The sequence below is a fragment of the Pavona decussata genome, unplaced genomic scaffold, assembly GCF_977016875.1.
Source record: "Pavona decussata unplaced genomic scaffold, jaPavDecu1.1 SCAFFOLD_157, whole genome shotgun sequence".
NCBI classification, from domain to species: Eukaryota; Metazoa; Cnidaria; class Anthozoa; order Scleractinia; family Agariciidae; genus Pavona; species Pavona decussata.
This window is the reverse complement of record NW_028145569.1, coordinates 749,929-777,035: the sequence shown is the minus strand read 5'-3', so window position 1 is coordinate 777,035 and position 27,107 is coordinate 749,929. Positions and strand designations below refer to the sequence as shown.

Here is a 27,107-nt window from a genome sequence, read left to right as displayed (position 1 = left end):
TCGAGAGTCCATTACATTCTTACTGGGATAAAATCACTGTTTAAAATAGGAGTGGGGGGGGGGGGGGGTTCCTTGACGTGAGAGGGGGGCTTCCGAAACCCCTGGAACCCTCCCCTAGCTACGCCCCTGATGTTATTCGGCATGATCCGTGACTGGCTGTGGATTGATACGCGGCCGGCCAAAGTTAAGGAAAATTCCGCCCGACCGGAAGCGAATTTTGAACTCAACTGAACTGAAAATCGTTTTTCGCTTGTTTACGCGTAAGGAAGCCGTGTTTGGAAAAACTAACTACAGCCCGTTTTTTTTCTTACTAAGGCCTACCTGTGAGCAAAATATGAGCTGAATCGATTTTTTGACTTGTGCCACCAAAAGTCGATTTTGATCGATATTTGTGAAAAGCCGCTCTTAAGAATTTTAATTCAAATTTTAAGAGATTTGGAATAGTTCGGAATTCGGATTTGGAATAATTCGTCTTTTTAACATTTGCTTATTTACCCAATGGATAAATCCAGTAAATCAACACTGTTACTGAACATTAACGTAAAAGTAAACAACGAACATTTATTATTAATATCATGGATGACAAATTACTCCTTGATTTTGGCGCGAAATGTCAGCGTTAATTTACACTTTCACATTGTAAAATTACAAAATTGCTATGGCAACGTTTCCCATATCTCAGTGCCACAAGACAGTGTCCAGGTTTAAAGATGTTACGGATGAAAGAAGTTACTGCATTAAAAGACGCTGCTGCAGAAAACCTAAATACGCGAAAGAGCACCGAATTAACTGGGTGAGAATTTTTGACACCTGGTGGGATAAAAATGGCCTTGAGAAAAACCCTGAGACGGTTCGTCCTGAGCAGTTGGATAAAGTACTCGAGCGGTTTTTTGCCTGCGTGTATAAACAAGACGGAACCGACCACGATTGTGGGCGTAATTTGTCACCCATGATTTCAAAAGGAAATCAAATGGTATACTGGTGTAATTAAAAAATAATTTTCGCGCGCGAAAAGGCTCGGGAAATTATTAGAATTTTGACAAAACGGGCGTGAATTTATTTCCTAATTTCACTGGTCACCATTTGATTATATATATATACATATACACCAGATAAGTTAGATAATAAATTTCTTGATCTGAATTCTGATTTAAAAGTTATGAAAACGTTCTCAAATTTATGTTAGTTGTTTTCTTTGTTTTGCTCCCCTTTTTTTTTTCTTTTATTTCCAGTATTCACCAACTAAGACAGCCTCGAAAAAGCATGCCAGAGTTCCAGAACAAAACTGTTGGACTGGAACCTTCAGAATCCATCAGTACGCAGGCGCATTACGTCATAGCTGGCGCGTATGCGCTACTGGCTGTAACAGCGATTAGTCTTAACACACCTGTGCTTGTCACTTTTATAAAGGACCGAACACTTCACACGCCATCCAACACGCTGATTCTTAGCATAGCGGTTGGTGATTGGTTACATGCAGTGCTGGCGTATCCCTTGGGAGCTGTCATGAATGCGTCACGCGGTTCGCATGCAATGACAGGTGTGACGTGCACATGGTACGCGTTTATCACAGCCTTTTTGTCTTTTGGTGTTATGCTCCATCACGCCACCTTCGCTATTGAACGAGCAATTGTTATACACTACGCCGTAATACCCTTGAGGATGACCAAAAACTTATACCTTGTCATAGCCGCGTTGTGGGGTTTTGCCCTCCTTTGGAGCTGTTTCCCGCTGTTCGGTTGGTCAGCGTTTTCTCCCGAGGGCGGACATGCGCTTTGCTCGATCCACTGGCAATCGTCCGAGCCACGTGACATCGCCTTCATAGGATGTATCTTCTTTTTCTTCTTTCTGGGTCCCATCTTCGCTATGGTTACAGCTTACTCGATGGTTTACTACAATGCGAAGCAAATGGCTCGAAGAGCGCATGAATTTTGGGGGATGGACGCTGCCGCTACCAAAGAAACTCTTCGAGCCCAAACAAAAACAACGCGCATGGCTTTCATGATGTCATTTTGTTTCTTGTTCGCGTGGACGCCTTACGCCACCGTTTCGCTGTACGCCGTTATCGAAAAACCAGAGAGAATATCTCCCTTAGTGGCCACCCTACCGGCCTTATTTGCAAAAACAGCGGCGTGTTATAATCCAATAATTTACTTTTTCATGTTTAAAAAATTCAGGGAGAGCCTTCGAAAGACAATGCGGCCATTGTGCGCACACTTCATGAAACAAGAATCAAGTTCTGCGAACTTTGAACTCATGAAAGAGGTATCAATTTTGACTGACAAGAACAGCAAAAAGGAATCGTTATTGGAGGTGACACAGGAGAGGGAAGGAGACAGCATTAGAGTTAACGATGAAAATAGAGACAGTTTGAACTAGCTCTTGACAGTTGAAGGACAAATCCGGCAAGAGATTTTGTTTCGTTCTTAAGTCGTAGCAGGACTTTCAGAAGGATACTTGTTTTTGATTTTTAATTTGGTTTGATTGATTGGTCAAACGCTTTCTCCTCCGCAGAGGTTCGTTGGGTTGGTACTTCATATATGGTAATTATTATGTATATCCGCTGAACGAAGTGAGTGCAGGCACAAAGCTAGCACTCACTGTTCTCAGCGGATTCTCCCACGCGGAAAGCCCTTGAACCCTCTGCTAAGGAGAGATGATCAAACGAGGGCAAGAATTTACCGTTACAAGCTGACGGAAATTTGGCAAATTTAAGCTGTTCGGGCGAGCACGTGAGTCGATGAGAGTGGATAAGAACTCAAACGAACAGGAGAACATTCCCCAGCATCAGTCTCACGAAAATTTGAGCAAATGTAAGCCTTTGAGAGGGTAGCAAGAGGTCGACTGTTCACAGTCCCTTATTTCTCCCGTGGGATTTTCTAGACTCGTACGCTTCGGTCGAACCCTCGCCATCAGTTTGTAAAGGCAAGCGCAACCTGGGGAGAGTGTATAAACTCCTCGTGCCCAGCCTCCAGCGGCTAAGAGGACCAGGCGGCTCTGGGTACGAGAATGAGGGGCCCTAGTCAGGGTACGTTGAGTGGACCGCCTTCCCACTCCCTCTCCCCTTGGTAGTTTAGACATTTTCGCTTCGCCGTGAAACCAAGATGGCGAGATTTCGATCACTGCGTACGAGTCTCGAAAATCCCACGGAAAAATAGGGGACAGCGAACAGTCTGAGCAAGAGGTTTCGCCCCGTGTCGAGATCGACCCCGACGTAGGGGTCGGAACTTGAAATGTAGAGGAGGGCCAACTTGAACGTGTTGAACTCGACACGAAGCGAAATCTCCACAATTTGAGAGCGCAAGAGAGTTTCGGTACGGTTCCATTTTATTTCAAACGACAACGAGAATTTCAGAATTAGGAAGGGGTGCTTGTTTAATACTCCCCCTCTCGAGAACAATGAAGTTTCTTTCGATACATTAGTGGGGCGAAGACCTGGAATACAATCTCTCGAACAATGAGATGTCTGAACCCTTCGAATAGCCCATATACGAGTTGAAGGGAACGTTATTATGAAAGCGAGGCTAAGTGCAAAACTTTCAACATATGAAAATTAGTTATGTTTGCAAATGAATAAAAACCAAGTTTCATAATAAAAACTTTGCACTTTGCCTCGCTTTCATAATGAGGTTCAAAGTAACTCGGAAATGACCTATTCAAAAGTGCCCAAGCAAACGTCTTCAGTCTTCAGAAATCAACGTATTTTTGCATGTGTAGTGTTTATGTAAATTGTGTTTTTATTATCAGTGTGAAGTTATGTACAACTAGAAACTGAACTGGAAACTGTTTTAACTGATTTTTAATATAAAAAAAGAAAGGAAGAAAGAAATTCTGATCCTGGATATTAGATAAGAAAACTTGAACAGACAGTTAAGGCCGTCCATAAGTTGTTCGTAATTTCTCAAAAAGTCAGTTGCTCAAAGTTGCTCAATTTGTCAAAAACCGAAGGAAAGTTGCTTGATAATCAAGACGAAAGTTGGGTGAGTGACAACAGTGGGACACACTTGAAACGATGAGAAGACATGCAAGGCTCTCCACTATATACAAGATGTGTCACGGCCTCCTAGATGGGGACTGGCGGGATTATTTGATACCAAGCAGAGAAAGAAGGACTCGGGAAAGCCATGATTTTAAATTTGTTGCACCGAAAGGACATAAAGATATTTTTAGATTTTCTTTCTTTCCCAGGACGATTACTGAATGGAACAAACTTCCAGAAAAAACTGTTTCCAGCCAATTTAAAAGTGAACTAATTTAATTTAATTCTTATTGGTAGATTAACTTTATTGTTATTTTGTATATTTTAGTATAGTTTTATTTATTATTATTTTAGAGTTGGCGTGATGTCCCACGACTTTGCCGACACCAGTAACGACATTTAAATTTAGATTTAGAAAATATCTCAACATCGATATTATGGTTCGATACGTCGATGCCTCGTTGGGTTTTCGCTGTCTGGCTGGACTGTAGTTGGTAATTTCTACAAAAGTTCGACGAGGTGTTAATGTTTGAAATGTACACTAAATAGGCCTTATCATGGTTTTCGACGCCATTTTGACGAGTAGGCAAACACGTCTTGAAATAACAGTGTTTGAGAAATCATTTATTAATGATGGTTAATTAACCGGTTATAGAGGTATCGAATGTCTCTTATAATCGACTGTGCAGACCGCAAGGACATCTTTTGAAAGATCCGGAGACGAGGCGTAAACTCTTACCCACCTCTCCCTCCCAAATCTCTTATGATCTTCGTGAAGTTAATAATCATATTGTAGTCTTAGCGTTTTTCAGTTTCGTTGCGTTTAGGTTTATTGTCAAGCTATCGATCAGCAGTTTCCGCTTGGCTCAATAAACTTATTTTTGCCCAAACCCGTGTGTCGTCTTGGTAACGTGGGTTGATTGTATGGAAATCCGGTGTCAAATAATTTTCATAAGACATCGCTTCTGAAAAATTCATGAGTTGGAAACTTTTGGCACTGGGAAAATGAAAACAAAATTGGAGGGATGTAGCTGTGCCAGAAAGCGTCCAGTTAACAAATCGACGGCAGTTTTCTATGGTCTATACTCTTATAGACCATAAAATGACGTCAAAAAATGTTCAAAACTCAAGTGGAACCACGAGCCGCAGGCGAGTGGTTTCACTGCCAAGTTTTGGACATTTTATGGCGTCATTTTATGGTCTATAAGAGTATCGACCATAGAAAACTGCCGTCGATTTGTTTTTTACAATAACATGGAAAAAGTACGAGCGGAATTGGCAATATTTTTTTTCGTTGAGAAAGCGCGCGCGTTACATTTGACGTCATTTTTATTGTCTGTACTCTTATAGACAATAGCTACGAGCCAATCAGCGCGCGGGAATTTGGACAGTTATTGTAAAATCGTGTTTTGAGCTTCCATACATTTGTCTGTATAGCGAACCAGCTGTGAACTGCTACTAAAAATAGTTCGCAGGAAAAGAAATAAACTTAACCATACATTCGTGTAAAGCTATATCCTGCACTGATCCTGCACGTTCCTTTCACTGAGTGCCGTGTCATACAGGCTAAGCCCAGTCCCTCACGAAAAATTCTGTCTTGCAACCAGGCCTGTAGGTTGAGGGCCAGGATACAAAGCCTCTCAGTTTCAAGGCTGCATGCAGAAAACATACAAACAGTAAAATAGACAGTGTGTTTAGGTACACCTATTGATGGCTTCATGAATAGAAACACGACGGATTTGTACATGTAGAAGATGCCTGGTAAGAAAGGTAACATAACATCCAAGGATTATAAAGTGCCACTCAGAAAACCCCGCGAAAAGCAGGATAGTTCGACCACACAAGATGGCGGTGATGATTCTTCTTCCGCTCCGAGCGAAAGTGAAAAGGGTAAGACAGTTTTCTCAGTTTTACACAAGATAGCGACTTAGCCTTCTCTCTGCAGCTTCGTTAGACATTCAAGTGTTATTTGCGACAATATGTTTAACTTTTGTGGCAATTTTCTTGAAATTGTCTACTCGTAGTAAAACCATGTTTTTTTTAAATAAATAAATCTACCATGTACCAGCTGAACATGTAGTTCAGACAGCAAGGTGTCGATGTTTTACTAGAGTTGGAAGCTCATGTCTTCATTATAGTAAGCACGGGTAACTTCGAGAAAATTACTACAAAAGTTAACGAGGTATCAATGCTTTAAACGTACAACAGTTTTGTACCAATGTATATTGTATTGTGTATTGTGGAATAAAGCTATAAATGTACAGACTTTCTAGCATTTGAAATTTTCTACACTTTCCTTCTTTCATCCCTTTCCACTGTGTTGCAGTGCCTGTGGTACAGGCGAAATTTTAGCAACTCAGCCTCATTGGAGAAGTTGCTCCGTTATATCTGCCTTTGCAACCAGTGTCAAGTAGGAGAGATGCAAGTAAGAATAAATTCAGAGGGTCTACAAGCTTATACAGTCTTGCTGAGGGGCCCAATGTGGGTAGAGATCACCTTGTTTCTTGGATCATGTGTCTTACAGGGGACCTCAAGTGATGGTAGCGATCGCCTACTCAGTCGATATATCAGTTGATGGCCAGGACTTGACTAACGACTGAGACTCAACCACTAACCCACCTAATAGCCTTTATGATATTGGTTGATGTATCAAGCGAGAAAATTATTCTTGGTGGGTTATTGGTTAATTATCGGTTGCATGTCGGTCAACTGTTAATCATCGACATGTCAACCGACATATCAAATTTAGAGCTGTGCACAGTTACCGAGCAATCAAGTACTGGTCAGCATAGCGACCGTGTATCAACTGCTATCGATGAGAAATACGTGTCTCAAAGTCTCGTTTTTTAGCAGTTCTTTGGATCTCACTTCTCTCTCTCGGGGACAGTTTTTTATACGTCTGCAAAACAAAGTTTTATGGTGGTTTGGATACAATTATAAAGGCCATATTGGCCAATACTCTTGGTTGATAATTAGTGAAATGTAAGAAGCATCGCTGATGTGTCGATGAAGGGTCGGTGTATTTTCATACTAGAGGGTGTTATGATTTCAACTTGTTTAATTGTTTCACTTTTTTCCTAAAATAGGTGAGCCATCCTCAAAAGTAGCAGTTGATTCACATGTTGATGAGTCCAAGTCAAGTCAATCGTCTGAGGAGAAACCAGCTCATGAAGTAGGTAGTAAGGAACAAGAATCAGATGAAAAAGCAGTTGGGTCTCAAAAGGCTGATGCAAACACGGATGATTCGAAAGCATCAAATGAACCTCCAGTGAAAGCTTCAAGTTCTACTGGAATTAAAAACTTTGCCAGGGAGGACACAGAGTCTCAAACAGAGCCTGAGAAAGCTAAAAATACAAACAATGATGCTCATGAAGCAGCAAAAGAACTTGTCGTGGAAGCTTCAAGCTCTATTATAACAAATGAAAAGCTCAACAGTGAAGACACAGATAGTCATGCAACAGGGAAAGATGAAGCTTCCAAAACGGAACCTACAGACAAAGGTATCAAGTTATCCCCGTTTGCAGCAGAATTTGTCCCTAGAGTGGCTTTCAATCTACAATCTGCAGTTAATGCACCAGAGTTTGTTCCGACGTCACTTTCACAGCAAACAGACCGACCTTTGCTGCTTCGACAGGGGAGCGATAAGCCTGAAAATGAGCTGATGAACTGTGTTAAAGACGTTCTGTTTGGTTTGACACAAAGCCCTGGCGAGTTAAATTCTTATTTTTACACTTTGGTGAAGATGTTGAGAAAGTGGCTGAGTTCTCTTGATTCCCTGAAGGAAGTTGTGGATCTTATCTTTGAATATGTACGTATTAAATTTGTCATTAGGAATTTATTATTTGGGATCAAAGGATTTTCCTCTGGATTCACAAAAACGTCTTCATCCATACTGTAAGGTTGACATTTCCAAATTCTTGTAATTACAGTGGAAACTTGATCTAACAAAGTACATCTACTAAGGGACTAGGGAAATTGGCCTGTTATATCGAGGGTTTGTTATATTGAGGTTCTGTGCTATACATTTTAACAGGGTGGGCTCGAGAATATCATTCATTATACCAAGAACTTTCTTAAGGCCAATTTAAATGGTACAACTTTTGCGTAAGACTGTCGCGTGCGATTTATAGAGCACGCGCTGCTTTAGTCATGCAAAAAATCACACACAACTCTCATCATTCAACATTGCCTATACCTACGATTAAAATCCTACGACTTTTTTTGTGATGCACAAGACAGTCGTAAGCGAGTTGTAGGTTTAATTTACACGAAACAATTCGTGTCGTAGGCCTGTCGTGGGCATGTTGCATGCGACAAAGTCGTACCGTGTGAATCGCTCTTTATATAGAGGTTTGTTAAATCGAGGTTCCACTGACTTGGGGGCTATCACTGACAGTTATTTACCTTTCATTTCATTATTTTTCTTTACCCAATGATTACATTTTGTTTCAGTCCATAACTGAGCCCAACTTCCAATACATCGCAGCCAAACTGTGCAACATGTTGTCAAAGGAACAGAACATTGTGCTCAGCAGTGGTGAGAAGTTTCGCAGTGTGTTGATGAACAGGTAATTTGTACATGTAAGTTCTGGATTTTTCAATCAAAATGAATGTAAAGCAAGTAGACTCAATCAGCTGTCTGTAACAGACATATTTGTTCAATCATTTATTTACACATAATGAAGGGGTTCATGGAACAAGGCCCTAAGTGACTTTGATGTAAGGTCAAATTCTCCTTTTGTTTCATAAGCGAATACAAGGCAATTTGGAAAGAGAATATAACAATTCATCAGAAGTCACTTAGGGCTTTTTTCCACTGGCACCCCTTCAAATTACATATATATTCTCCCATCCTTACACTTGTCTGTCCTATCGTCTATATATCGGAATGTTGGTCTATCAGTCTGTTTAAATGTCCGTTCATTTGTGTCAAAGATCATTTGTTCATTCATTTCTTTGAAGGGATGCAAGATGGTCAGTCATTGGACATTGGCAGGCCAGATTTCTAACTGCCCCAGTTAATTTTAAAACTTGCTCAGACATGGTATTATTAATATGCAGAAAGATGAAAACAAAATAAAATTAATATACATCTTTTAAAACTTGTTAACAAGTTGCATTTGTTGTAAAGAAAGCATTCAAATGTTCAAAAATTCACCGGGCAGACATCTGGAAAAAATTTACACTATGTCCAATATTTATTAGAATAAAGGTTTGAAACTAAGACACATGTTGATCTGTGAAGGTTACATGTACCACATGATAATTTACAACTTTATATACTATTTTCCAGATGTAGGGATGAACATCTTAACAGAGAGGCATCTCTTAAAAACCCTGAATCCGCAGCAAGACTGCTTGGATTTGCAATGTTTGAAGCTGAGCTCTTTTGTAACTACAGGGTGAGCTACTAAAAAAAGAAATGTACACAGTACACATACTGTACCTTGTTCGCTTTTCAGCACATTTTTTCTTTGGAGTTGTGAAGGTTATACATGTACGTACATACATGTACAGGTCCATATACTAAAATGTATTACTACTATCAAATAAATAATAAATAAATAAATAAATAAATATAAATAAATAAATAAATAAATAAATAAATAAATAAATAGGAATTTCTTTGGAATCCATGGAGTGGCTCTTTTCTCCACTGTTTCCAGGACAAATTGGAATTTGGAAATGTTGGTTTTTGTGGAGGGAAGAAAACCGGAGTACCCGGAGAAAAATCCTCGGAGCAGGGACGAGAACCAACAACAAACCCAACCCACATATGACCCCGAGACCGGGAATCGAACCTGGGCCACACTGGTGCGAGGCGAGTGCTCTCACCACTGCGCCATGCCTGCTCCCACAAAATGTTCTATCATCAAGTTGTACATTGTAGGCAACCTCACTAAACTCTTCCAACCCCCCCCCCCCCCTAAAGTGGGGATTAGGGTAGGGTGGGTATGTCTGTCCACTTCCCATGCCATTTAATCCCAGTAATAAAAAAGTTTACTCTTTACAGCCCTTAGGTGAAAGTGAACCATTGAAGGTGTTTCACAGAGGATTGTTAGAAATGTTGAACACCCTTTTACAAAACCACACAGAGGATTGCCTCAGATGTATTGGCAAAATACTGAAGGTATGTTCTTTTTTGTACAGTCTAACAGGGTTCATTTTATAAATTGGCTTACACGGACAGATCAATCTTAGATCTTAGAGGATATATCATATACTGTATGTTCATGAAATAAAGCCCAACATAATCATTTGAACTTCTTAATACAAATTTCTTGGTGATTTTTTTTCAGATTTGTGGTTAGACAAGTACAAAAATATTAGCAAATGATCATTTTTGAAAGAGTAAAGCAAGATGTCAAACTTATCAACCATGGAAACATAGATCCGATATGAGTACGATATTTAACAATTATTCCATGAGCGCACATTGGACATGAGATGATAGATAGCCAACGAGGCGCAAAGCAGCGAGTTGGCTATGATCATCTCATATCCAACAAGCGCGAGTAGAATAATTGTTTTATTAAAAACAATCCAGAAATATTGTAAGATATGGCTTGTTTCCCTTAGCAAGAACAACCAACAGATTGCTATTTCTTGGGCATGGTATAATGGCTCATATACCATGGCTGCTAAGCCAATCAAATCTCTGGAATTGCATTATACAATGATCCAGTTTTTAATAATTACCGATATTTGGTATTTTTTCGGATATCAATAGCAATACCGCTGTTGTGACGTCACCGTGACCTACACTCTAAGCCTGCGAGCAAGCACTCTAAAAACAGTCTTTATGGTCATCTTTGCGAAGAATTATTAGCGAACTTGGGGTTATATAAGCATCACAAAGTGTCCTTAAGAATCAGGCCCTTAAAGAGTCGAAGACTACAAGGACTGTCCTTTACTGACTGTGTATTCTCCTTTTAACTGCAATCTATTCCCCAGATGACCGGATATCTTCTGGACGATCCCCGGTTTATGAAAGACGACAAGGACAGAAAGAATAAAGTGGACAAAGTGTTCTCTGATGTACAAGAATTATCACAGAGACCTGGTTTGTCAGAAAGGTACAGTTATACAATTCATATACAGCCAATGCTTCATACAGTGTAGCAAGAACTGGATCCTGACAAATTTTCAACTTTTCCAGTTTTCGTTACAAGCTATTGAGGGTTTGCATGTGACGTCATGGCAGCCATGTTGATGGACAGGAACAATAAGATTTTTCTCCTCTGCGAGTTAACTGCCATTTTTATGCAAAGTTTGTGAACAATTCTTTTGTTTAGTCCACCAACATGGTGGCAATGCAAACCACCTGTAGGTGGTATGTAACAGTAGGGGGTGATGAAGGGTTAAATTTAAGATGGAAGTGAAATAATAATATGAACAGGGTTTGAGACAAGGCACAGACTGGTAAATATTCAATAGATAACATCTCACTGTATATTATTAGGTACCCTAGTCAGAACGAATTCGTTGTGTATGTAAAGCAGACAGTCAATTTTTCTCGCCGCTCACGCGAGGTGCACACGAGAGAACTGCCTCTTTCGACGCGTCGCTCTTCGCGAGTTCACGCGTTTTTCGGTTCGCGTTGTCCTCCCTGAGTTTCAAGAGAAACAAAGACTTTTCCACAGTGTAAACCATTTGCAAAACCCTTGGCCATCTCTCAGTTACATTCAATGAGAAATTAGTATGAGTAAACAAATTGTGACGAGTGAAATTAGGAAAATAATTGTTTCCTAATTTCACGAGTATACCGTAATTTAGCCATTTTGTAATTGTCTTGTGAAGTTATAAATTAACGCTAAAATTTCGCGCCAAAATTAAGGAGCAATTTGTCACTCATAATATTATCTACAGTTATTCTATTCAATCTGGTATCTTGGCAGCGGAAAGAGTTTGTTATCACAAGTCATCGCACTTCGAGCCACCAGTTGGGGCAGCGGCACAAGCGAGGGTGCGTCTGGAGTGTACGCATATTTCCCTGCGGAAGATGATAACTTTTACGACTTCGCCCTCGGAATGGTATGTACTGTATTTATAAAAGCATAACCTCACATGGCAGTTGAAACGTGTAACGCACGCTCACGGCGTGCTAATATTCATTTTTGCCAAGTATTTACCATCATGAGAATGATGTATTATTCAGTGAGTGACACAGGCATACTCGGAAAAAGGAAATCAGAGTGCTCATAACAGGAGTCAAACCTAAGACCTTCCGATTACTAGTTCGGATGCTCTACCACTGAGCTACAAGAGACTCGTGGAAAACCCGCCATTTTAAACTCGGCTTTTACGGGAATATTTACAGTAACCCTATATACATGTATTTTCAGCAGCTTTATACTCATTTGTTGATATTTCAGGATGACTTAAACTTGGATGATGATTTGACGCCTGTTACAAACCCAGGTATGAAAAATTTTCATGCTCAGATGATGTAAAAATCTAGAAGTCAGTGTACTGGCATCAGTTCTATATTACATAGCGTTTACGTTTGAAAAACTGCAGTGAGTTTTTACTTACTGCGAAAAATTTCGGGACGAATAAACTTTAGAAAAAAACTAATGTCTGAATTTGACCTGAATTTGGTCATTTCACGTTGTTGTTGTGCAGAGGACGACAAAGAAATGTACCAAAATGTAAAACGCACGGGCAGAGCGATTGCTTTTGCACATTAAACCAATTTTTTGCGGCGTTGTCGTTGCCGTCGCCGTCGTCGTTGCTTAAGCCCCCTAATGCCCGTGTTTTGAATTCGCTTATACAGAGCAGTGGAGTGACTATTACGATGACTCCGACGAAACAGCTTTGGTGCACCAGACTTACAAATATTACTTTCCTGATAGAGACAATGAGGAATACAGGTATTCGTATATTGAAACATGTTCAAGATTGTTGTAGTATTTACACATACTATGTACAGTACCTATGGAAACAGCTCTAATGTATTTGTTTTGATTTAAGGACGGTGCCTACTAATACGGAAGCATTTTTGCGCGGTTTATGACTATACGGGAAAAGCAGATCTTAGCAAGGGCTGTTGGAATCCAAAAAGAAAAATTAGGGGTAACCACGCATTTTTTAGAGACAATTAAGCAACAATTGTTCTAAAGAGCATCCAAAATACAAAGAAATGTATGGCGTTTTTTATTTTTTATTTATTATTTGTTTATTTTTTTTTTTTTTTTCAAGTTGAAGCTTTATTATCTCTGAAAAATGCATGGCTATTCCCAATTTTCTTTTTGGATACCAAAAGCACTTGTGCTAAGTTCTGTTTTCTCTGCATAGTTTTAAACCGCGCAAAAATATCCCTGTATTAGTAGGCACCACCCATATTAAACCCGAGTATCTCGAGATGCGCAGAACATATGCGCAGTAGCAAAATTAGACACCTTCCTTTAAAAAATAAAAGGTTGCTGGAGTTATGCATATCAATCCCTTTTCACTAACAAAAGTGTCTGAAATGGAAACAAGAAAAACATGCATACCCTAAAATTCCTAAGTAAGTCTTCCTTTCCTTTATTTTGTGCTCGAATATTAAAGCTTTACAGCCTTTAGGGTCGTGTAAAATCAAACACTAAAGTTAACTGTAATTAAAAGTGGGCCTTACCTTTAATACGTTATTTTGTTTACGTTTTTAGTCATGTGGAAGATGAAGAATATTACTTGGACGACGATCCGGAATTTGATGATGAAATAGATGCGGAATTTGAAAAATTCCTACAAGAACAAGAGCGTCTTTTGTAGTTGAAACCTGTGGAATTCTTCAGTTCACCGTATTAGCCATGGTTCAGACATTATTGCACGTGAAGTAGATGATGAACAAGTTCCTACAGGAAAGTTAAGCTCAATAATCATTTTAGTGTGAACGTAATTAGGGATAGACTTTCTGTAGACTTACAAATTAGTGATATGTTTATAGAAGCCGCTGTTTCATCTTTTTTCCGCTAAATGACATATCAAGCGCATGAACAAGAGTTCTGCAGCAGTTCGATGCTTAATTTAGTGAGAAGCCGAGGAAAGAAGTTCTTCAGGCCTGAGAATTAGCGTTTCACTCACTGATGTATCTTTTTTGTTAAATTGAGATATGAAGTTTTAAAAGTGGCAACAAGATGAACAAGCTTTTTTTGAGTAAAACTGACGCGGGAAGTGAAGTTTCCAGACCTCAGAATTGGTGATATTGCAGCCATCTGTGTGGTTTAAGTCAGATGTAAATATTAGCAAGTTTCTACAACTCGGACAAAGAGAAAAGCTTTACGTTAGTGAAAATCCTGGTGAAAGGAACTTCTTCAGTACGGCAGAAGTATTAGTGCATGTGTTTTGTTAAAGTCACATGTGAAAAACTTGTGTAGTAGTTTGATGCGTTTTTGCTCTTTGACCGCGCGAAAGATAATTTTACATTACTGACCTTAAACAAGAATTTCCGCTATAAAAGGACAAGCCCCTCCTTCCTCATACACCTTTGTGAGCATGAAATGCAAATTTAGACATTGCTCGCTCTTGGCACATTGTTGACTCGAACGTCCTCTGAAAAAAATATGCCTCGCATTTCATAATATTACCACAGCGATAGAAGACATCGGTTTCTAATTCGGTTTACAGGGTTTATTCCGAAAACTAAGCCACTTTTAGTAAGGGCCGTAGAAAAAGACACATGTTATTTGTCAGTTGATTACGCTCTAGATGGTTGATTGACAACTGAGGGTGAGAATGGCCATGTTTAAGCAACCACGACTGCAACGCCAGCGAAAACGTTCTTTTTCACGTTTCTTGAACTTCGCGATTGTTCCAATTCGTTCAATTTGTACAAAACCGAACTATCTCGGAACTGAATTGGTAGAAACGGCTTTTAAGTTGAAAAAGATAATGAAAAATTCACCCTGGTCGCCTCATGTCCTCCTTAAAACTTTGGATTTGATCATTTTGCTTAGTTGTTTTGCAAAAGATGGCAAAGAAATGTAGCAAAATTTATAACGCACGGCAGAACCATTTGTTTTGAAACCTTGTTTTCATACGTTTTCTCTGAAGTCGCCGTCGTAGCTGGTTAAGGTCAGGGCAATCTGGAAACGAGAAACGCTCCAATGCTAGTTGTACAAGTACATGTTGACGATGAGTGTACAATAAATCTTTGCTGTGTTATGTTTACAGTGATTTCATCTTTAGTTTTAGTTCTGCGCTGATTGGTTCATTGTTTTGTCTACGTTTGTTGTGATTGGTTCTGGTGATTGCCTTGGTTTTATGAAACTCAACTGCTTTTTAATCGAACTCCGTCTAGACAAGTAAGAACAAAACAAAGGCCATCCCAATAAAATGTTTCGTTTCCCATCGCCCGACCGACCCATTTTTTTTGAAGAGTAAAAAAAAAAAAAAAATTCCAGATTCACTAGTCAAAGAAGCAAATACTTTAATTTACAAGCACCCGATCTTGTTTTATTAACAACAATAGGTATGATGTGACGCCCTGTCTTTAATTAACATCGATACTACGAATAACGAACGAAAAGACCACGTTTTCGAGTTGACTTTGTAACCAGGCTTTCTTACTTAGCAGCCCGGCCTTCTCTGGAACCCAGACCCCTTCAAGTTTTCATTCTCTCTCTCTCTCTTTTTTGTTTTTGTTTTTTTTTTTGCCCGACCGATGGGAAACGAAACATTTTTTTTGGGATGGCCAAACAATGAGTGACTACAGTACACAGATGGCAACTGTCCGGTTTACAAAAATGAGTCGTCCGAAGGGACAGCATCCTTTTAAAAGGGCACATCAGTCATGTTGAAAATTGTGGAGAAAATTCGAGGTAGCCGCAGCCGCAGCCGCTTTGAATTGTACCGTAATCGACGATTTGGCGCATTAGGAAAATAAACAACGAAAACATGGCGAATCCCTTGTTGTTTTATACAAGTTGCGTGCATGAAATCCGCAAAAATTTGTTCCCAGGATTAAAGTTTGAAAACCAAATTCGCGAAAATTTGTTACCGCGAAACGCAAACAATCGGTTATGTGCGGAATTAAACTCCCGCTAAAATTTCATGCCATACTGTACGTAGTTATTGAAGACTTGACTTGAGTTGATGCGCGAAAATCTGTTTGACTTTAGGTCCGAGTAAAAATGTGTAATAAATTAAACCTGTAATCTGTAAAGAAAGTAACTTCCAATTGAAGGCCTATGGCTACTCTTGACGCTATGTAATATCGATTGACACGCGTGGGTTGGTGTTCGGGGGTAGAAAGCGTGCGTGTTTGGGGTGTTAGGTGTGCGTGTTTTAAGTAGAAAGCGTGCGAGTTTGGGGTATACAGTGTCTGGATGGTGGAGGTGACTGGTAGAATAGGTCATATCCGAGTTGCTTTGAACCTCATTATGAAAGTGAACCTAAGAACAAAGCTTTTCGTGTGAAAATTAGTTTTGTTTGCGTTTGAACGAAATCTAACTTTCGTAAAGTAAACTTTGTACTTAGTCTCGCTTTCTTACTGAGGTTCAAAATGTAATTGGGCCACACTCGCAAATAGTCTATTGGTGCGTCCAACGTTTGAGTTGAAGCTCCCCTACACTGGACCGTCACGAACAGGTCTTGTCGCAAACCCAGAACGGCAAAGCCCTGGGAACGGGGCTGGTTGGAAACTGGAAACAAGACTAGCGTCCTTACGTAAGTTACAATAAATAATTTAATGATTTAAATTTTAAACTTGCGCTGACTTTAAATTGAATATGACCACCTGTGCATTTTCGTCGCGATGTTCAACAAAATCATTTTGCGAGTCACGTTTTTACGTTGGCGTTCTCAGCGATTGTCACTGACAGGACAAACGACGTTGCGACGCTTTTTTTAAGGTAAATCCATAGTTACTGAATTGAGGGACTGGTTATGAAACCTTGCCATGGTAACAATGGTGCTGCAATTTATGTTGGAAGGGCCACAACCGTGCACAATCCTTTGTTTTAACGTTCACACTACAGTTGAATATAGTAACACGAACGTTTCTATTGGTCAGTTGCTCCAAAAAATTTCAAAATTTATTGTGGTTTGTGCAGGGTCAAAGCCAAAAATGCTACCCAAAAACATATAACAAGCAAGTTTGTCAGACTCCATAACTATTGCCTTATACTAACCATACTAAGAAAAGAGACTGAAATAAAAGGTTCTCAACCAGATGGGTAGTAAACTTAAGCTTATTATGCAACATTCGTGAAAACAGCGAAGCATTTCAAACGTGAAATTTTGTCTAAATGCGATAAGTTATTGGCATGGCAGCTTCAGTAAAAGGCAGGTGATTTTTACGGACGGCTCAGGAAAGCCGAGGTATTTGAAATGATTGTTAAAAAAACAAACAAACAAACAAAGCTACCGCACCGGTAACTACCTGATGAATAGAAATCATGAGATGTAAAATTCTGGTAGAAGCTCACTGTTTTAATTCATATTGGACCAGAGGTTATCAGTGAAATTTGGACTTACAAAAAGGACTAAACAGACGTGACTATAACTGCGTTCTGTATTCACACAGGTTCAATCCATTTCGGAGATTTGGTGGAGTTTCAATCGTGGACAAAATAAAAATGGGAATATTGCGCATATATCTCAATTTCCCTTAAGGCTAGCACAGCCTGGAGAGTAGCAAACCTTCACCTAATCTCGTACCCAGATCTCCCACGGTCATCCACGAACCGACTGAGAGCTGGGTACGAGATTAACTATCACCCATCCCTTTTCTCCCTTCGCCTCACTGAATCTTGCTTTGAAGGCCGGAACAGACTATCCCCAGTCTTGCGCGGTATTGTACCCAACCGGAAGTGAAATTTGACACTTTTAAACGCCTCAAACTCGGAAAAAATTTAAATATTTTTTTTTTCGCTTTTCATTCGAGAACAAAATGAAGATGTGATCCATCAAATAAAATTTTTTGTCATATACACGCTAAGAAAATCGATTGATACTTGTTTCCCCTTAAAAAAGGTTACTGCCGGCTTTAGTCTTAGTTCTTTCTGCTTTGCGCTTTCGTGATCATAAAAATCAATCAATAACAGACTGATTACTTATTCTGAGACATTTGTTTACTTTAATTACTGAAAAGCCGTGCTTTTACAAGGGAATTAATTACTCCTTGTCAACTGCAGCATTCTTTTCTAACCCCGAACAGCTCAACAAGGCAGAAGTTAACTCGCACGCGACAGAGAGTTTAAGTTCCCTTCAACAGATCGAAATGTTCATCACAGTGAAATATGGAGGTAAGATCAGCAATCTATTTCAACCTTTAATTTGGTTCTTGTAGCCACCCGAAAGTATCTTTAAGGAAGGTTTAGAGACATTAAAATGCTGACCTCGGACGCATTGTCCGAGCCATTGTGAAACGTAATAATTTTGAGACTTGTTTACAAACGAATTCTTACCAGAGAATACTTTCATCGACTTCCAGAGTGCATCGAATTGGTGGTTTTACTGTAAACTGATAATAAACAGTGTAGAAAAGACTTAAGATGCCTGTTAAAGACCGCATATTTCAATTTTGGCAGTGAACTGTACTAGGTCCCGTTGTCATTTCAATTGATTCAACATATGTTTCGTTCGCCTAGCATACGCTGAACATTTTGTGTTGCTAGGTCATGACCGAGGTTTCCGTTCGGATCTCCTGTATTCTACGGTTCTCCTTAATTGGCACAAATTACTTCAAGTTATTTCATCGGTGATTAATTTATCCGATTGAACAAGGCTAGGCCTTCTTTTTAAAATCGTATAGTTGTCAGGTGAAATGTAGAAAGCCGGTTTCTGTTGTTTCATTTATCTCTCAAATTAATGAGACAACATAGGTACCGCCCGTATTGTACCTGTACTTCAAATTAAATGAAAACCAGGGTTTAGGGAAAAAACTCTAGAGCGGTTACATAAGGGTGCTAGCATGGTTAATTTGCAATTATTTCACGAGCGTGCGTTAGATAAGAGATGATAAATAGCCAACGAGGCCTCGCCTTGTTGGCTATCTATCATCACAAGTTCAACGTGCCTGAGTGAAATAATTGTTTTACTAAAATCAGTCAGAAATGTTGCTACTTTTTTGGTCTCAATATGGTATAATATAATTAACAATTACTCCACGAGCACGCGTTGGATATGAGATGATAGATAGCCAACGAGGCGCGTCAAGTGAGCGCCGAGTTGGCTATCTATCATCTCATATCCAACAAGCGCAAGAGGAATAATTGTTTTATTAAAAACAATCAAGAAATATTGATAGATCTTGCTGGGCTGATTTCGCTGTGCAAGGACTACCAGCAGACAATTTAATGGTCGCCATTTCTCAGCCATGGTATAATGGCTCACATACCATGGCCGCTAAGCCAATCAAATCGCTCGAATTGCATTACACAATGATCCAGTTTTTAATAACAGCTGATATGCCACGGCCGCTAAGCCAATCAGAACTCATGAATAGCATCATCGAATGATTGGGTCATGATCCTATCTCAGGGGTTAAAACAACCACTGTTAGTTTCTGAGAGTTTTTTTTTATTTTCAATATCCAGATCACGAGGAAGCACTTTTCAACCCAAACTGTCGCACTCTTCACTTGTTGGAGGACATTAAAAGGCGATGCAACTGTCCTGAAAATGGTTTGTATTGATTCACGTCCATACTTGTAATTTTGTACACTTTTATACACAACCCCGTCCCCAGGATCCTCGCGATATTCAAAATGGCGGACGGCGTCGAAGATCATGGCGTACTTTGTCACGTGAAACACACGAGATTTTTGTCCTTGGCCACTTTTCCGGAATCAAAAATGGTATTTATCCAGCAGCCATATTTGATCCCGAATCGGCTGATTTGCTCATTAATTTTCTCATAAGTTAATCCCTCCGGGCTTTACATTGATATCGGTAACTACAGTGATAGCTTAACTACTCAGCGAGAATTTATGTTTTAATCAGCTCATATTATATATTTCTTTTCCTTTCAGTAATCATTGACCTCTCAGATCTACGAGGCGCGGTGAAAAATCTAACGGCTCATCAATCATCCAACGCAAGTGATTTCCTCAACGAAAGAGAAACCTTCATTCTTGTGCGAGTAGAAAGTACGTTCCTTTCAGTATACAGCTGTTTCGACAAAGGTTGTCCAAAACAAGCTGATGACCATAATGGCGAAGACTTGAGATAGCGGGCAATATGGATTGGATTCTGAGCTTTCATTGAAATTTATTGGGTATTTCCCAGACTACCTTCCGGCATTGTCGCGTAAGCTTTTACGCTATCATTGGACAACCTTTCTCGAAACAGCTGTATGCCAGAACACCTTCAATCAGTTTCATTTGCATCCTTTCGGTGAGCGCGAATATCTAAATATGTTATTCCGTGGATTGTAACACTACCCAAATATGATCACGGTGCGCTCAATACATGTATTCGCGGTCTTTACACAACAGATATTCTGCAATTTATTAATGTGCACCTCTGGCTTTTCTGCAGTAAAACTGTGCTTTGTTATCGAGTACTGAATGTTAAAACAGTTATCTTGCTCAATCTGGAAGAATTTCGCCCGAGTCTAGCCAACTCGACTCAGTTGGCCTAGTCGGCAAAGTATCAGGCGATATTCCGCGTGATTTCGCAAGAGAATTAGGGGTATCGAATGGTCCCATTTAATTTAAAAGTGCTCGCAAAATTTGGCCTTTGCTCGAATTGCTCGCAAAAATTACACGGGTACTCGCTTGCTCGTGCTCGCAAAATTTTTGCAACTGCTCGCATGCTTGCATTCTCGTTAACATGTGCTCGATTGCTCGAAATTTCGTTAATCCTCCTTTGTAATTAATTTTTTATACATATATAAACGATAAATCAGTTATGATAGGGTTAAAACAAAAAGGTTTAAACATCCTTACCTCTGGCTTCAGTCTTTCTTTCTATTACTTGGAGCAAAACATTTATCATATTAATAAAAGAGAGATTCCGGCTAGCGGAAAATTTACGGAGTACTCGAAGTGCTCGCTGCTCGCCTTCTGTATTTTTCTAAAGTGCTCGCTGCTCGCGATCTGTATTTTCTAAAGTTCTCGCTGCTCGCAAGAAAAAATTGACAACTGCTCGTGTTCGCAAAAATAAACACACTGCTCGCATGCTCGCAAAGACCATTCGATACCCCTAGAATTGTTAAAGAATACCAATTGCTTAAAAAAGAACTTCAACTAGAGTCTTTTGAAAAAACATTGAATTGTGATTGGATATTCCATCGACATTATTAATATGCGGATCTTACCAACGTCCTTCCCAGCCTCCTTGGCGCATAGTCAAATGTTACGTCACTAATAAAGATCAGTGGGGAAAATACTTCAGCCCCAAGCCTCCAACATAAAGCTTAAAAAATGCGTTTAAGCCTGGAAACGAAGTTGAGATCCAACCTCTTAAGTGAGTCGCACAATAAAGTCATGATTCAATTTTGTGATGTATTCACTCAGTTTTAAAATCTTGTGGAACTACTGGAAAACAAAGCTTCTTTATTTTTGCAGAAAACCCTACAGAAGGACGCGATTTTCCATTGTACACCCCTCTACTTCATGACGAGAATGTATTAACAACAGAATTCTTAGGTAAGCGAGAAATTCTGTTGTTTATTGTAACTTTTTTTATTGGTCGGTCTTATTATCTTCCCTAGACTCTCTCGAGTTAACCTGAGACCGTTTTTCTTTCGAGTCCCCGTAGATGGTGAAAGCTATGTTATAGGTTGACGAGTCACTCTGCCTCCCCTGCATTTTGATTATTGATGATGGTGATGGTCTTGACGTAACGAGCAACAGACGTGTTCGTTTTACATTATTTTGTTGGGAAATAGCACCGGTCATCAGCTTATGTAGGCGCCGATGGCTGCCGCTCTCAGCCCATTTGTTGGTCCTACCCCCGGGGGGGGGGGGGGGTACTCCCCTATATAAGGTATATAGGTATGTGCCGCCCCAAAGGGTATGGTTTTTGAGCCGTTTTGGTCTGAAAACGGGTATAGATTTTGACAATTACGGTCTGAAATCGGGTCGGGTTTTTGGGGCGGGGAACATTTACGAAAGCTTACAAACATATTTTTCTTCTCAGTACGTAACTGGAACGACTAACTGATAGCGAGAAAAAGAAATAGATAAACTATGTCATTCCAGCTTACTTTTACTCCTTCCGTCAACTTCCGTTCGGCACTGATGCATAATTATCAGGTCTGAAAACGGGTATGAATTTTAGAGGTCAGGTCTGAAAACGGGTGTGGAAAATGGCATATTTAGGTCTGAAATAGGGTCGGGATTTGAAGACCCGGGCGGCACACCCCCACCAAGAATTCCGAGGAGTACCCCCCCTCCCCCCCGGGGTCCTACCGCCCTTTTTATGATTGTGAAACAGGATAAAGCGATTGAACAAAAATGAGATAGACACCAGTTGGCGTAGAGATAAGATTTTTCCAGATAACGCTTTGTTGAAGGAGAGAGAAGGCTTTGAAGTAAGATGTTGAGCTAATTCGGATAAGCGAACTAAAAGCTCTACAATAGGTCACACCACCGGAAATAAGATTCACGTGAAGAGAATTTGCTGTGCATGTATAACCGGAAGTGATTTTGATCTGTTTCTAGTTTAAGATGCTCGTACGTACGTACGTACACGTACAATCGCACGTTAGGGGATTGACGGGGTGGGGGTGGGGAAATGAAGCCAAAGCCTTGGTATCAGGATTTTCCTTCCCTTTCTTCCTCTCCCCTCTCTCCCCATCCCAGTTGCTCAAACTATTATTTTTCCCCAATCCTTCACCACTCAAGTGACATACTCATGTTTTCTAGCTAGTTACAACGTGCTTTTATCCATTTCAGAAAGTTTACGTCGTACGCCCACAGACACCTTAGAGGTCGGCGGCAGAACCTCACGCGGCATGCGCCGTGGGAGCTTGAAACCAAGCATCAAGCCAAAACAGTCAGCAAGCTCGGATAAGCTGAGTCCCGCGGGAAATAGTCCCACGGGAAATAAACTCCCCTCGGGAAAAAGGAGGTCAAGCACTAATCGGAGAAGTTAACAATGTAGAATTAATATTTAGATGTCACTGGAAAGCTTAAGTTTATTATTTCGTTATAGAGCGTTTTCATTCACGTGACAGCCGGCCATATTGGTTAACTGAAACGAAAGAAAGTTTTTGCATAAAAATAGAGTTCAATTCCCAGAGGTTTAGTTTGGGACACCAACATGGCCGCCATTTCTTTGTTTAGGGACACCAACATGGCCGCCGTGACGTCATGTGAAAACACTGTATTAGTTACGAACGCTTTCGTTTTAGAAGCAGTTTTTTTAGTTTGTGTAATGTGAGAAATTAAGAGATATAATTAATAAATTCTTAAATATTTGTCGACAAGTTTGGCATAGCACAAATGAGACTGTTTTGAGAAAGTTTAACACCAAGATCTTAATAATTACAAATTAGATGAGAATAATGTGTTACTCAGGCAGGCATACTCGGAAAAAAGAAAATCCGAGTGCTCCTATCAGGAATCGAACCTAAGACCTTCCGATTAATAGTTCGGAACCTCTACCACTGACCTACAGGAGACTCGTGGGAGCTAAGGCCATTAAACAAATTACTATGTGAAAAGAAAGGTTTCCAGTTAAGTGTAATAAAACGAAAACCAGAAATTACTTTGGAAAACAGCGCAAATGAACCAATCAAACCTCGAAGCGCATACATGAAACCGGCGTCAAGCGCGGGAAAAAGCGATTGAGCAATTTACGATTGGTTTTGGTTTTTCTCATCATTGGTTTGAAAAGTGGCGCGAGATTTGTTAACCAATCACAGTGGAGCGTAGAAAAGTAAAACCAAAACAAACACGAATATTACCAACTTCGTTCCCAGGGTCTCTCTTCTTCCCGTCCCGAGAAGCGAGAGAAAGAACGAGGTTGGAATATTACTTTCGACAGTGAATTGAAGACCGCTCTATTAGCCACATCGCACAAGTGTTATTAAACATTGTCATCACTTGATCTGCTTTTACCTTTATAGTACTGAATTTTATTGTTCTACTGTTGTAATTCTAATGGCCAAAGACAGTAAATAGAGTATTGCAGACCGCAAGCAGTCCCTTTCTGGATAGTCAAGAGGGTGCGCTCACAGCGCAGCGAGACTGGAACGGGGAGAAATATTTCGCGCGACCTTTCGACTATCCAGAAAGGGACTGCTTGCAGTCTGAGAGTATTATTATTATCGGCACAAGAGCAATGTACCACATATCCCCCAGGGACAGGTGTCAACGACATGCTTGTTTTTCAGTTGGTGAGGTTTTTTTAATGCAAACGAAATATTTGTTTTCTCGTGAATAACATTCCTTGTACATTATGAATTGCAAATGCATCATTCCGCATCGTTTCGGTGGTACTGGACACGTGATAACATCGGCTGGTAAAATATTTTGCTGCTTGTAGCAAATTTACATCATAAACTTTACGTCGTTGTGAACGGAAATACAGAGAAAAGAAAATATACGAAACGTAGTATTCATAGTCTTCGCACGGCGCAACCTTAACAAGACAACTCGAAGAATGGATTGGATAGCAGTGAGTTTTCTCAGGGAAACGGGAAAAGGACTGAGGGCTAAAAAGAAAAGCGAGATATGATACATTGTGGAACCCTACAGAGTTACATAAAGGTACGATAGACCTTTATAACACGGCGGCCATGTGGAGTCTCGGGAGAATAAAAAGTTTCGTTTAAGCGTCTGGCCGAGGCTTGCCGTATGAAAACAAAGCTTTTTATTTCCCCGAGACTCAACATGGCCGCCGAGTGATAAGGGTCTATTTTATGGAATAGCTTATAATTTCTTGTTGGTTACGACCACGTTTGATAGTTCCGTAGAAAAAATGATAAAATTGTCAGTAAGATTTCCGCACAGCCCCATACATTAAGTATGTGTACATTTTGCGACTCAAACTCTGTTTACGCTCGGCGTTTTTAGAAGAGAGTTAGTATGACAGCGGTGCATGTATGATTAATATGGGGCCGTGCGGAAATTTTACCATCGTCAGTGTATAAAAACTGGAAGAAAAATATTCCGACATTTTCGTTTTCAGAGCCTATGCGCATGCTCCGCCTCGTAAGGCTTTGTTGGAGGCAGGAGCTGCGAGGGGTAGAGTATTGGGGGATTAAAGGGAACCTCTGCTCCGAAAACAAATGGACAGTAAATTGTTGGAAATAGTGTCTAAATTCTAAATTTTAGTTTAAGAAGTAGAAATAACATTCAAGTGTGCTTAAAAATTAGATATGATTTCCCGGGTGCGGCCATCTTGGATTTCATGACGTCATTGTGTTGCCGCTATTGTTCTCTATTGTTTCACACAAAAGAACTTCTGGGCCGGGTTGTTCGAAAGCCGATTAACGCTAATCCACGATTAGAGGTTAATCGAGGCTTTCATCTCGCTCATTAAAAATGGTTTTAAAGGATAATTTCTAGCTAAAGGTAAAGAAAAGGCTAAGTACAAACTAAGGGCCAAAAATCTTTTGGAAGAATCTTTATTGATTAGCAATTAAATTCGAGTCAAAGCTCACGTTAATCCAGGATTAGCTTAATCTTTTTAACAACTGGGCCCTGTTTACCAGCAATAGTGGCAACGCAATGACGTCAAGAAATCCAAGATGGCCGCGCCAGGGAAATTTAAAAGCGAAAATAAGCGACAATCATATCTAATTTTAAGCACACTTGAGTGTTATTTCTACCTCTTAAACTAAAATTTAGAATTTAGACACTATTTCCAACAATTTGCCGTCCATTTGTTTTCGGAGCAGAAGTTCCCTTTAACGATGGCCCTGCATATACACATGCGCACAATGAACGAGTACCTCCGCTCATCATCCTCGATTCTAGACCATTCAGTTTCTTACCGCGCCAGACGGCACTGGGCATGCGCAGATGAGAAGAGGTCTGGACTCAGAGTTCGTGCACTCATTCATTAGAGAACGAGCGAGAATGCAATTAACAGTATGCCTCACAAGGCTGTTTGTTTACAGTAATTACAGCGCTACTATAAATCTTCATTATTTTATTAACTTTAATTACGAGATGAAATATCTCCTCCTGCGCTTGTTATGTTTGTTGAAGATAATTTTTTGGCGAAACAATCGCTGTTAACGGCGACTATTAAAGCTGAAAAAATAGTGCTTCACCGAAAGTCTTAAAGACGGCCACGGTTTAACGAAAGCGACAGTCGAGGAGATTTCAGACTCCTCTGCGAGACAAGACTCTTCAAACCCTTTCTTCACAGATAGTTGGGGTGGAGAGCTAATCGCCAAAAAAAGTTAAGGAACCGCAAAATGAGTTCAGCGAGGTCCGTTGATCGGCTGGTTCGTTTGTTCGAGTTTTCTGGCTTCCTCAATGCTTCGGCTCTTTAAGCCTTCTCGGCCATCAAGAATTGACTTGCAGCGCATGGGAGCACATAAAATGGACTATCTCGAGCGCATGGCAGTTGGTGTTTAAACATCCAACTGTCTTCATTCTTGATTTAATATAGCATCTTGCCTCAATTTAGATATAGCTTCATTTCGTTCTTGCTTATTAAATGTTCTTTCATAAGAGCACACCGCCGATAACCCGGAGAGCTCAAGAAATTAAAAACAGACCACACTTCGCGTTTTTAATCAAAACACGACGGTGAAATTACATTTGCATTGCTTTGAAGTGAATAGGTCAGCTGTATAATAATCTTATCTACGATATATATACAAACAATTGCAAGAATGAAGCTTTGGCTACGATTTTCGTCGTTAGAGTATACAATTCGGCTATAGTCTGAATTTGGTATCTACTTTTGGCAAATCTAAATCAATCTTTATTAGCTTCAATAAATCACAAATTGCCGCCAGATTTATTTTGCACCATAGAAACCATTAACGTTCCAAAGAAGTCATTTCAAAAACATTTAAAAAACACTTTGGTGGATCTGAAGCAATTGCTGCTAGACAAAGGAAGAAAAGAATAATTGCTGGTGAAAAAACAACTCAGGATATTAAACTTGAACCCATTGTCTACAAATGACACCGAGTTTTTTCTGTCATACTATTAAAAAGCTATATTATATTCCTTATATTTGTAGTCAGTAACATATGGTAAAAGAATTAACTTTGCTTTAGGATAAGC

General features: G+C 39.9%; 3 protein-coding genes across 4 annotated transcripts; all 3 read left to right on the top strand.

Moving 5' to 3' along the window:
- Positions 1-1,236: 1,236 nt before the first annotated feature.
- LOC146465081 (visual pigment-like receptor peropsin) lies at positions 1,237-3,014 on the top strand. Its single transcript, XM_085128956.1, has one exon. It carries the CDS (start codon positions 1,264-1,266, stop codon positions 2,377-2,379), a length of 1,116 nt encoding a protein of 371 aa, XP_084985082.1. The 5' UTR covers positions 1,237-1,263; the 3' UTR covers positions 2,380-3,014.
- A 2,611-nt stretch (positions 3,015-5,625) lies between these two features.
- LOC146465080 (polyadenylate-binding protein-interacting protein 1-like) lies at positions 5,626-15,139 on the top strand. 2 transcript variants are annotated; one of them, XM_085128921.1, is made up of 10 exons: positions 5,626-5,869; positions 7,441-7,787; positions 8,432-8,547; positions 9,273-9,381; positions 9,993-10,109; positions 10,934-11,055; positions 11,878-12,013; positions 12,355-12,400; positions 12,756-12,852; positions 13,630-15,139. In XM_085128921.1, exons 1-10 carry the CDS (start codon positions 5,734-5,736, stop codon positions 13,733-13,735), a joined length of 1,332 nt encoding a protein of 443 aa, XP_084985047.1. In that variant the 5' UTR covers positions 5,626-5,733; the 3' UTR covers positions 13,736-15,139. The 2 variants fall into 2 exon arrangements, with proteins under 2 accessions (XP_084985047.1, XP_084985046.1); XM_085128920.1 differs by having other exon boundaries at positions 7,066-7,787.
- A 138-nt stretch (positions 15,140-15,277) lies between these two features.
- LOC146465079 (uncharacterized protein CXorf65 homolog) lies at positions 15,278-24,013 on the top strand. Its single transcript, XM_085128922.1, has 6 exons — positions 15,278-16,815; positions 18,123-18,210; positions 19,504-19,590; positions 19,938-20,054; positions 21,477-21,557; positions 22,809-24,013. Exons 2-6 carry the CDS (start codon positions 18,186-18,188, stop codon positions 23,006-23,008), a joined length of 510 nt encoding a protein of 169 aa, XP_084985048.1. The 5' UTR covers positions 15,278-16,815; positions 18,123-18,185; the 3' UTR covers positions 23,009-24,013.
- The last annotated feature ends 3,094 nt before the right edge of the window (positions 24,014-27,107 follow it).

Bases quoted from the DNA above. Each gene is read 5' to 3' on its own strand.
- LOC146465080 (XM_085128920.1), top strand. From the start codon at position 5,734: ATGCCTGGTAAGAAAGGTAACATAACATCCAAGGATTATAAAGTGCCA. The intron at 12,014-12,354 runs GTATGTACTGTA...TTGATATTTCAG, and splicing joins ACGACTTCGCCCTCGGAATG to GATGACTTAAACTTGGATGA. The intron at 12,853-13,629 runs GTATTCGTATAT...TTACGTTTTTAG, and splicing joins AGAGACAATGAGGAATACAG to TCATGTGGAAGATGAAGAAT.
- LOC146465081 (XM_085128956.1), top strand. From the start codon at position 1,264: ATGCCAGAGTTCCAGAACAAAACTGTTGGACTGGAACCTTCAGAATCC.
- LOC146465079 (XM_085128922.1), top strand. From the start codon at position 18,186: ATGTTCATCACAGTGAAATATGGAG. The intron at 18,211-19,503 runs GTAAGATCAGCA...TTCAATATCCAG, and splicing joins CATCACAGTGAAATATGGAG to ATCACGAGGAAGCACTTTTC. The intron at 21,558-22,808 runs GTAAGCGAGAAA...TATCCATTTCAG, and splicing joins ATTAACAACAGAATTCTTAG to AAAGTTTACGTCGTACGCCC.